The 12,610-nt window shown below is 34.4% G+C and overlaps 1 protein-coding gene across 1 annotated transcript; it reads right to left on the reverse strand.

Annotated features, from left to right (window-relative positions):
- Window positions 1–320: 320 nt before the first annotated feature.
- On the reverse strand, window positions 321–629 carry LOC308265014 (large ribosomal subunit protein eL21-like; the record flags this gene model as incomplete). The annotated part of the gene is made up of 1 exon (XM_080698645.1): window positions 321–629. One exon carries the CDS (start codon window positions 627–629, stop codon window positions 321–323), a length of 309 nt encoding a protein of 102 aa, XP_080554771.1.
- Window positions 630–12,610: the final 11,981 nt, after the last annotated feature.

A 12,610-nucleotide genomic window follows, 5' to 3' on the forward strand; every position in this document is an offset into this window, starting at 1 on the left:
CTGAACTTATGCCACAGATTACCTTTCACTTATTTTTGTACAACTTTTCCCCATGGTGATCTAGAGACCATCTTCATATCATTAATAATATTTTATAAACAGTATTTGGCCTTTTTTTATCAATTGAGTATATTCGATAAACAATAAGCTAATTCAGGAATAAAGAGGGTGAAGATATGACACAGTCATCTGGGACACTTAATATCTTGTTTAAATATTTCTTTGGGGAATAAGACAGTATACCTCTACTAGTTAACATCATTTTTACATCTACGGGTCATCATCATCTTCATCATCATTTTTATTTCTGTTTATACCTCTTATGCCATCAATTCATAGGGAACAGGTTCCAGTGGCCCTGGTTCCTTTCCTCTGTTTCTCACAGGGTCTTTGGGTAGAGCAGGCTGGTCCTTCAGTTGCGCCCAGCTACCGTTCTCTCTGGCTTCCGTCTTCTTCTGATAATTTTCCTTTACCTGCTTTAGAAAGCTATCTTGACTCTTAGAATGAGTGCTACTATGCTCAATACAAACACTGGTTCTGTTAGCAAGAATCTCGCCCTTGACTTGCTTGTTAACAGCAATACCAAGAGCATGCTGGGTAACATTATATAAACTCATGTTTTTTGCCATGGTGACATGCATGAGGCATTCCTTTTTAAACAGTACCCATTTCCTTAATGAGGAGATTGCACCCTTCTTGTAGATCTACATGTATATGGACAAAGGAACAACTCCATGTTTTGTTTTGTTTTGTTTTGTTTTTTGGTCGTACTGGGGATAGAACCTTTCTACCTCTGGGCTACACTCCCAGACCTATTTTATATTTTTATTTAGAAACAGGGTCTCTTAAGCCAGTGAGGCTGGCTTCGAACCTGCATGATCCTCCTGTCTCCGCCTCCCAAGAGTGGGGATTACAAGCGGGCACCACCTCGTCTGCCCATGTTTTCTAAAAGACCTAGAGAACACATTTTGGGTTCTTCTCCTCTTTCTTTTTGTGATCATAATTTTGGCAAATTACTAAAAGATGGTGGTGAAAGTGCGAACTGGTAATTTTAAAATCTGTTGGGCAAACTGCCTACAGTAAATGTGTCTATTTTATATCTCTATATAAAGCATGCATGTATACCTATATCCATATATATATTCATTATAGACTATCTTATCATTACTATTTCAGATTTTTAAAAAAGTGTTTGAACCATACGGAGTACTACTTACTCTCTCATAAACATGATTTGTTCCACATTTGGGCCTTTTCTTGCTATAATTTTCAGCCTGAAAGGAATTCCCTTTTCTAAAATTGTCAAAGCTCTCCATAGTCAATGTTAACTGCTAGTCAACCCAAGGAGAGGACCCTACGCTTCATGTGTTGAACACCCCAAGGGCTCCTCTCTCTGCTCCCCACAGGAAATACTTATCTTCCATCTTATTATTAGCTGTATACTTTCATCTCATCTAGTAAACTGTGACCTCACTGAAGGCTGAGCTAATACTTAACTTTTGCCTCGGAAGCCAGCACAATGGCTGAAGTGAAAATGATGCTTATTTAGATCCAGGCAATAGCTGCAATGATATTTTGAAAAACTAGTTTGTATGTTCTCAATAACTGTGCAAGAATTTACAGACTGCCGAAGAACTGGAATGGATTCTGGTATCGAATGACCATAATATCCTTATGAACTGTTTGACATTATCATTCCTGGCAGAACTCAAGGATTACAGTTCCATGCAGTCAAGACAAAATTCAAACTAAAGGTAGGCTCTATGGTCATAGTCAAGATTCTCATTGTCTCTATGAATAAATCAGTCAGTGAACAAATGACTTCGCCTGTTGTTTCACCATGACACTAAAAGAGGATCTCAAAAACACCGTGTCTTCTTTCTATGTACTAGATTAAGTAGATCTGCTTATTCTCTATTTTTCTAGTACTACAATTAAAATCTCAAATTGTACAGGAAATTCTGATAGCCATTAGAATTTAATATGCATGTATTCATCCATAAAAAATTTTAAGTTTATGTTGTCTCCTAAAACCTATCTTTTGTGATTATCCTGCTTTCCTTAATGTGACCTGGAAGATAATCATGACTACCTCCTTAAATTAGGCAAATATTTCTCTTACTAGTTAACAAAAGGCATATTCTTCACTAATTTATTTTTTATATACTCATGATTTTACTCATATGAAAATAGGTTATGATGTTATCATTAAGCATATTTAAAATCAAGGGTTTGCCGGGCGTGGTGGCGCACGCTTGTAATCCCCGCGCTTGGGAGGCAGAGACAGGAGGATCGCGCAGGTTCGAAGCCAGCCGCGCGCGCTGGCTTAGGAGACCCTGTTTCCAAATAAAAAATGTAAAAATAGGTCTGGGAGTGTAGTCCGGAGATAGAAGGGCTTCCAGGAACCCCAGTACCACCAAAAAAAAAAATAAATAAAAAAAAAATAAAATCAAGGGTTTGTGTGTGCATAAGTGCCTATATTTGAAAATATGCCGGTTATACTACCTCCAGCAAAGAGACTGAATGTTTAACAATGCATATTGTAATAGTGTTTCCTTTTTTCATTTAGGTTTCATTGAGAAGAAATTTTTCCTAGATCCTCTGTGTAACTTGCTACTTAAGGACTTTTCTAAGCATAAGAATTTGTTTCTTTAGTGATACATGATCTGGATATGAGCCTGAAGTTTTCTCTTTTACTTCAGGTGTCAGATCTTGATCTTGGCTTCAAGAAATCACATGTGGCACACAATGATTTCTCCTGTATTTTATGGCTGACATTTGTATACTTTTTTTTTTAACCTAAAATGTCCAGGTAAAGGATTTGTATTATAGAAGCTTGTGAGATTATGATGTCAAATGATAACATGCTTTTTGTGTAAACAAGAGGCTTTTGTTTTATAGTCTTTGGACTCAGGTCAGTGCCACTAAAACTCATAGCACGCAGTGGAGATGAGGCCTTTGGTGAATAGCTGGAAACCTGTCCTATGTATTAATAAAATTATCCAGGGCAACTGTGGCCTTTAGCTGACGCAAGATTTGTGTGTATACTTCTGTGGTTTGTATATAAACAACATGTGTACCTGTTGTGGTACATATAACAATTAACTGAGAAAGATCTTTAACAGAATTCTGCATTAACATTGCTTTAAGTAGTAAGCATAACTGAAACAAACATTCAATTACTAGAGGAAAAGGCTACCATTCAAAAGTTGCAAGATGGATTCCCTGGAAGGTGACCTAGAGAAGCGGTATATATCAGTCCTCTGATACTCGGTCTCTATTGCCATAAAAACAGCATTCTGACAAATTCAAAAAGCATAAAATTGAAAAGACCACAGAAGTGAAAGGTGGCAGAAGAAAATGCTAGAAGGCAGATCAGAGAGGAGAAAAGGACCTTGCCTGCTTCCAATGGCTGCAGTTGTGGATGCTGCAGCCATCTTGCCTCACCATGCTGGATTGCCAGAGACCCATAGGAAAAAGCCAATGACTTGAAAATGAAATAAGCAGCTTCAGCTCATCGGAATACTAAGCCTTTGTTTCCTCCTGCACAAACACCAGCTATGGCATTGGAGCTGACAGTGCCCTTCAGAGATCCAGAGCAGCACTCAACAGCACCATAAAGTGCCATCAGAGACTTATGCAGCTTCAGTAAACTCACAGGGTTTGAGATTTTGTAGGTAAACTGTTAAAAGTAGGGGTGGAGTCTGCTGTTGGACATGGCAGAGACTTAGACCAGCAGACAGACACCAGGATGATCAGGCAAAAAGTTGAAGTAGTGATATATTCATATATAAAATTAAAACCAATTCCATTTAAAAATGATTGTCTGGGCCGGGCGTGGTGGTGAATGCTTGTAATCCCCACGCTTGGGAGGCAGAGACAGGAAGATCGTGCTGGTTTGAAGCCAGCCCTGCTGGCTTAAAAGACCCTGTTTCCAAATAAAAAGTATAAAAATAAATAGGTCTGGGAGTGTATCCCAGAGGTAGAAGGACTTCCAGGAAACCCAGTATCACACAAAAAAATATTGTCTGGAATAAATAACAAAATAATATGAAATTTGTAACATTATAACATATGTACATGCTAAACAATAAACAAAAAGAATGGTTAAAAGGAATTAAAAATATACTCCTTTAAGATACTCTTTGTAAAGTGTTTTAATCTTTTTATAAGGTAGATTTTACTAAGTTTTATGTAAAAGTGGAATAATTACTAATCTATTGTTTTATTTTTTATACTTTTATTGGTACATTATAGTCTCACATTATAATCAAGTTCATATTGATATTGACATATATGCACATAGTACTTGGTGGGCTTTCTCTGGACTCCCTCCTCACTCCCTTTTTTCCCTCATACATCTATTGAGATTGAAATCTGTATTTTCACATATGTATATAAGGTCAATGGAAGTGATTCTTTCATCTATTCTTCCTCTCCCTTCACTCCCCTAGACAACCTTCATTACTCCATGGTGGTTTCTCCTTCATTATCTAGAGTTTCTCTTGTACCCTAATTATTCTCTAGCTTCCACACATGAGAAAAAAAATATGAGCCTTCACTTTTTGTGACTGGCTAATCTCACTTAAGAGAATGTTCTCCAGGTCCACCCATTTTCCTGAAAATGACATACTTTTGTTCTTCCTTATTGCTGAGTAAAGTTCAATTGTGTGTATATCCCATAATTTTGTAATCCATTTATCTGTTGATGGGCACCCAGGTTGGTACCATAATTTGGCTATTATGAATTGTGCTTCTATAAATATGGATACGCATGTATCATTGTAATATTCTGATTTTAATCCCTTTGGAAAGATACCTAGGAGTGATATAGCTGGATCACATAGTAGGTCTATTCCCAGTTTCTAAGGAATCTTCAAAGTTATCGCCATGAGAGCTGTACTAATTTACAATCCCAGTAATAGTGCATAAGAGTTTCTTTGTCCCCACATACTTACCAGAATTTATTGTTGTTTGATTTCTTGATGACTTCTGTTTTAAATGGGGTTGTATAGAACATCAATGTAGTTTTAATTTGCATCTCCCTGATTGCCAATGATGTTGAACATTTTAATGTATTGGCTATTAATCTTAATGAGATATAAAGGAAAATATTAAAAATATAGGAAAGGAGATAAGATGAATAATAGAAAATGACTAGTAAGATGACATATTTAAAGTCAACCACATCAATAATTGTATCAATGTAAAAGTTTTAAATATCTCAAAAATTAGAATTGTTAGATTAGAGAAAGAAGACCTAGACACATTGATTACATATATTTTAAATACAATGAATTAGAAAACTATAATGATATTGCAAGTTTTAATAAATAGTTCAAGTGGCTATAAATGTGACACAGCAGATATCAGAACAAGGACTATTACTGGGGATAACAAACGCATTTTCTAATACTAATGGGCTAATTCACCAGGAAGATAAAAATCGAATTGTACATGAACCTAACAAAACAACTTCAAAATATATTCTGGAACTGAAAAGACAAATGGTTGAATATATAATTACATTTGGGGATTTTCATATTCCACTCAGGTAATTATTTAACAAGTTAAAATTCATAATGGAATAGAATACTTGAACTCTAAGACAGCTCAAGACAATTGACATAAATCAACAACAATATTGATATGCATATTATTTATTTCCAAGTACACATGGTGAATTTATCAAGAAAGACCATATTCTGAACCATAAAATCAACATCACAATATTATTAAAATGATAGTTTTCTCCGATTACAGTGTAATTAAATTAGAAATCAAGAACAGAGAAGAGGAAAGTAAATCCATCATGTTTTTAGAAATTAATACGTTTTAAATAATCTATGTTTATGTTATCAAAAATAGAATTTGTGAAATATTTTGAATTGAAAGTTACTAAAACAATGATTAAAATTTTGGAGTTGTTACCAACGCAATGTTTAGAAGGGTGTGAATTTCACACAGTGCTCAAATTAGGAAACAGAAAGGTTTTAAGTAAACAAGATAATCTTTCCCAAGGAACTAAGCAAAGAAGAGCAAAGTAAGTGTCAAACAGACAGAAATTTAAAAATTATAATAGTGGGAATCTATAAAATTTGAAACAGAAAATGTCTTAAATCAATAAAACCTAGAGCTGGTTCCTAGAAAAAAATTAATAAAACTAATGACCTCTATCCAGAAGTATTTAGCGAAATAGAAAGAGATAATATATCAATATTAGAAAGACAAAATGGACATATTTGTATCTCTACTGTTCTCATTGATTTAAAAGGAAAAGAAAGGAATTTTGTAAATTTGTGAGCTTATTGGCAAATTGAAACATTTCCTCCCCCAGTAATCAGTACCCTGAATCTCTTACAACACTGAGTACATATTCTGTGATTTTAATTCTCTTTAGGCTAGCTGCTATCACAGGTGGGGTCTTAACTATAGTTTAAATTATGTTAATATGCATCCTCAATTCAAAAGAGTATGTACATTTATTAAATATTTATGCACTTTAAGAAAGTAAAAAATGCTTCTAGAATTTCAGTGTGAGCTTATAAAATTTCTGAGAACTAAAGGGACATTTGGAATCTTGTGAGATGTAGCCGGGCTGTGATTGGAATGGGAACAGCATTGATATTTAAGCATTATGGAACTTTTGGGGAAAAACAAGAACGGCCCGGTGGCATACACATGTAATCCTAGTACTTTGGAGGCTGAGACAGGAGGATAGCAGGTTTGAGAACAGCCTCAGTAATGTAGTAAAACTCTCAGCAATCTAGAAAGACCCTGTTTCAAAACAAATACTAAAACTACTAATAAAAATACTAGCATTAATACTAATACTAATACTAATACTAATACTAATACTAATACTAATACTAATAAAAAGTGCTGGGAGTGTACCTTGGAGGTAGAATGTCCCTAGGTTCAATCCTCAGTACTAAAAAAGAAAGCCAATGCATAATGTAGATTTGTTCTTAATGATATGTGAGGTTTTATTTGTGGCTTTAACTCATAACTAAAAGATTGTTCCCGCTTGCCTTTTATTGCCTTGAATTTTACCACCATAAGGGATTTTCATTATTGTGACTGAACTGATAATGTTGCCATTTTCTATGTGATTGTGCTTCCTTGAAGGAGAGCTGACGATAGGAAGAGTTCGATTGCTGCTGTGCCCACATATGAAGGCATCACTAGGGATCTCACGCATATGTACAGGGGCAGATGGGAACGGGGTGGGGTTTGGAGGATGTACAACCCACTCTCTATACATGTAGGTCACACCACTTTGAAATTCACTGTAATTTATACCAATGAAAATATACAAAACTTCTTTATGTGCCATTAAACTTCATGTCAGGTATCTGATAAGCTATTTGATATAAGATATGGTCTATGGAGTGAATTTCTAGTCTCAGGGAAAGAGAATAGTGTAATTGATTGATATATTTTAGAGTCTTTGGAAAGTAAATAATTACTAAGCCACTGAAATTACTAGAAGGCACAAAAAGATTAATTGACAGGTTGGATCAGTTGGTAATGTCAAAGACCAGGATGACAAGGATGTGGATAGAGACTGTCCATAAAGCACAGAGAAATATAGGCACACGTACTTTAAGAATATTGGCTAATCTTAGAAAGGGGCAATTTTTATTGCCCTGTTTTTGAACACACAGCTCCTTTGCACTTTTCACCTAAGAAAGAAAGAGTTGCTTAGTGTTTTGTAGAAGCAGCCCTGCAGAGGGCCGAATGGTTTGCTCCTCTGTGAATTAAGCTTTACAAAGACTAGATTCCAACATTAGGAGTCCTTTGGTTATCCAACTATTCCTAAGAATGTTAGGGTACAGCACAGAGTTAGAAACCTGGGGATAACTTGAAACCAAAACATGTTCTTTCTATAAGCTTTGAAAATAATAAAGTAAATATTCATCACTGCATTTGACTTTTTTCCCTTCCTTCCTTCCTTCCTTCCTTCCTTCCTTCCTTCCTTCCTTCCTTCCTTCCTTCCTTCCTCTTTCCTTCCTTCCTTTCTTCTTCTTTGTGGTACTGATGATGAAACCCTGAGACATTCTACCTGGGAGCTACACCCCAAGCCTATTTTATTCTCTATTTTTGAAACAGGGATTCACTAGGTTGCAGAGGGCCTCACTTAGTTGCTGAGGCTGGCCGAGAACCTGCGATCCTCCTCCCTCAGCGTCCCAAGTACTGAGATTATAAGAGTGTACCACTACGCCCTGTTTGTTCCTTAATTTTTAACTCATTCAGCTCTAAGAATGTGAGTAAAGAGGGAATATTTTTCAATTTCCTTGAAATTGAAATTCTCTTTTGTTCATCAGTGAGCCTTCCATTTTGAGAAAGGATTGCGAGATGGCAAAGCGCTGGGCTCCACAATTTACAGTAATTTATTATAAGAAGAAATTAGTTTGTTATCAAAATTAGTACTTTGAAATATGTTTTAAAAGAATGCTTATCATTTAGTTATTATGTGATTAAATTTCAGTAAGTGTTTATTCTACATATTTTAGAGTCAGTACTTTATATAATGATTAGGACAATTACTATTCATTAACATTTTATTTTACTATTTTCTGTTGTCAGGGCAACCTTTCATTCTCTACTCGACTACTGAGCAGTGGAGAAATTATAGTTTCTTAGTCTCATTTAAATTTAAATAATTGACATGTAATATATGTCGTTTTTCAAGAGTCTGTTTTCCAACCTCTATTAATTATAATTACTACACTTTGAAGGGATTCAAGACATTATAGATGTTTGTATTTGCGTAATTTTGAATAGCTAATTTAATTTGAAGACTATAAAATTAAAGTACCAACTCTTCAAATTTTCATGAAAAAACCCACTATAAAAGTGTTTATTTAGTCTGCTTTGTAGCTCTAATGGAACGATTATAAAAGATGTTATAATGATATACATCTAAACTAAAATGACACTAGTTCAGTGAATGAGAGGAATCCTATAAATAACTGAACTCCTTGCCTTCTTGTTCTAGGCTTGCTGTCTCAAGATCAATATTCCTACTAGGCTCTGGTATGTTCCATTTGTTAGGTAGTTAGCTGGTGAAATTAATTTGTACATTTATTTTTAATTACTTCTACAAATACTTTACAATTCCTATTAATGATAGGAATTATTAAAAAAAGTTACTTTTGTTATGGGGTTAGAATTTTCTCTTCACTCACTTCTGGAAAAAACATAATTCTTCAGAGAAAATAAAAGCATTTTTATTCTTATTAAAAATTTCATTTGCTATAATTTTTAAATTTTACTGTTTTTATATATTATTATATATTTTATATACTATTATATATAATATTATATAATATTCCCCCTTTATCCACATTCTTAGATCTGAGTGAGTTGAAAAATAATGAACAAACAAGGTGTGGTGGTACACTCTTATAATCCCAGTACTTGTGAGGCAAGAGAGGAGGATCACAGGTTCTCAGCCAGCCTCAGCAAATAAGTGAGGCCCTATGTAACCTAGTGAATCCCTGTTTCAAAAATAAGAATAAGATAGTAAAATTAAAAAAAAAACTGTTTTATATATCTATTTGGTACATTTGACAGATAGGATCATATATTTATATCACAAATAGAAAGTATAGATTTAAAAAATTATAGCCGGGCATGGTGGCACACACTTGTAATCCCCATGCTTGGGAGGCGGAGACAGGAGGATAGCTCTGGTTCCAAGCCGTCCCTGCTGGCTTAAGAGACCCTGTCCAAAAATAAAAAAAGTATAAAATAGGTCTGGGAGTGTAGCCTGGAGGTGGAAGGGCTTCCAGGAACCCCAGTACCACCAAAAACAAACAAACAAACAGAAAATTCTGATTCATTTTAATTCACATTTTATGCATTAAATATTCAGTAACAATACTTTTTGGATCTAGTAAATATTTAAAATAAAAATATATATTTTGATCTTTGTTAATTATATTACAAAGAGAAACTCACTTTCTCATAATGTTTATTTCTATGTCAACTTACCTGAGAGCTATTTTCTCTTCAATTCACTTAGCATCAATGCATTATTTTATAACTATTGTTCTGTATCTTATCATCTCTTTAACTCTTGTCAGAGGGGCCATTTAGTATCCATTTAGTATCTCTCCAAAATAGTTTTATTATTATAATGTCAGAGATAATGTGGTTGTTCAGGTTTTTTTGCATATTATGAGTAGCTGTCTGGGATCTATGCCTAGAAGGTTTGATAGGTCCAATAATAGGCACACTCTACGTTTTGCTGTTTGCTGGATATATTAAATTGCCAACAAGAAAGTCAATATGAACCAACGTTTTTCCTAACAAAGTGTCAAATTTGCTTCCCATAACTGTTTATGAATTTTTTTCACATTAAAAATCATAAAAGGAAAGCAGTTGTGCCCACCAGTTAGTCCCAACACTTGGAGGCCGAGACGGAATGACTGAAGATTCAAGGGGAGCCTCAGTAAGAGTAAGACGCTCGTCAACTTATCAACTTGGAAAACAGGGATGAGGGTGTTGCTCAAAGGCAGAATGTCTGGCTTCAGTACCCAGAACAAAAATAACAGCGACAAGAATCACGAAGGGAGGCTGAGGCTGGAGGATCACAAGTTTGCCACCAGCCACAGTAACTTAGCAAGGTCCTCTGTTTCAAGACCCTGTTTCAAAACTAGTTAGGAATAGAGGCATATCTCAGAGGTACAATGCCCCTGAGTTCAATCCCAAGTACCACACAAGAAATTAAATAAATAAGATTATGAGGGAAAATAATGACATGAAATTATAGAATATATGTTCTTTTTAATTTTTTTTTTTTTTTTTTTTTGGTGGTACTGGAGTTCTTGGGAACCCTTCTACCTCTGGGCTACACTCCCAGACCTATTTTTTATACTTTTTAAAAAATTTGAAACAGGATCTCTTAAACCAGTGTAGCTGGCTTCGAACCTGTGCAATCCTCCTGTCTCCGCCTCCCAAGCTCAGGGATTACAAGCGTGCGCCACCATGCCCGGCAGAATATATATTCTTAAAGTATATACATTCCTGGTGATTGCTGAGGTTGGATATCATTTCATACATTTGCTGCCCATCAATATTTCTTAAGAATTTAAGAATTTGTAAATTTGCTTTTCTATTCCTTGCTTCTTTTTTATTTATCATAAATAATTATTTAAAAGTCTTTGCAAATGTTGAGACTCGGGTCACATCCTGATGCAGCACTGTCCTGGTATGCTAGAGTTCTCAGAAATAATTCACTGGCCCTGATTCACTGGCGGGAGAGTCAGTGGCCCCATTAGTGTCCAGATCAGAAACACCTCTGACCCATGTCCCAGAAAGTCTGGGTTGGCAGGCGTCTTTCTTCATATCCATCAGGGAGTTGGTACTTGCCATAATACGTTGTAAAACATTTTCTCTTTTTTCTATAATATAGCAAATTTGAAAAAAAAAACAATATTATTCTATGCAATAAAAAGTACTAATAAAATATCTAAAAACAACTCAAATTTCACAAGTTGGGAAAAAATCACTGTTAACATGATTTTAAATGTATTTTATGCATAAATAAAAAATAGAGATCATTTACAATAAATAAATTTATTTTGGAAATAGGAAGTATGTAATCTCTGAAGAGACTTTTCTTTTATTCAGTATATATCATGGCCATTTATTATGTCATTTACTATACCAAATGCTACCATCTCAATATATTCAAATATTCATCCCTCATATTGATTTATCTAGTTTATTTAACTAACATATGAATATATATTTAGAATGTGGAAATTTATTTGATATTATAAGCTATATTTCAGTGATAATCTTGATGTGTCTATATATATATTTGTGTATATACTTGTATACGCACATATACCTTCTACATTATTAGTTAGGATATGTTTGTTCATGTGAAACAGCTGAAACAAATGATATGCATCTTTTAAACATTGAAAATGCCTTTTACATTAAAATGCCTTTAACAAAGTTTATACAAGTTTTCAAGTTAATAGAAAACTGGTCTTCCATATTGAAATAATTCTAAAACTATACAGTACACTTTCACTTTGATGATTAATTATAGGAAACTATTTTATTGTTACTTTTATTAGAATTGATTAATCTGGTTAATGCATTTTGAAAATATATTGGCCAATTTGTATTTTCTTTTCTCAATTAATTTACATTATTTGGCTACATTTCTCTCTGTGAAATTTTTTAAATAAAAATTCATATGTGAGCCGGGCATGGTGGCGCATACTTGTAATCCTCATGCTTGGGAGGCAGAGACAGGAGGATCATACAGGTTCAAAGCCAGCCTTACTGGCTTAAGAGACCCTGTTTCCAAATAAAAATATAAAAAATAGGTCTGGGAGTGTAGCCTGGAGGTAGGAGGGTTTCCAGGAACCCCAGTACCACCACCACCCCAAAAAAAGCTTCATATGTGTTCTTCTTAAATTTCTACTTGACTGCATAAATTTTCTTCAGTTAACCACTTTTGAAAATTACACCATACATGATATGTATTATTTATGCATTTAATATAGAACAATACCCATTTATTACCTGTATGAGGATTTTGTTTACTTGATAATTTTTCTAACTTGGAATCTTACAATTACAT

The sequence above is a fragment of the Muscardinus avellanarius genome (assembly GCF_963383645.1).
Source record: "Muscardinus avellanarius genome assembly, chromosome: 1".
In the NCBI taxonomy this organism is placed as follows: domain Eukaryota; kingdom Metazoa; phylum Chordata; class Mammalia; order Rodentia; family Gliridae; genus Muscardinus; species Muscardinus avellanarius.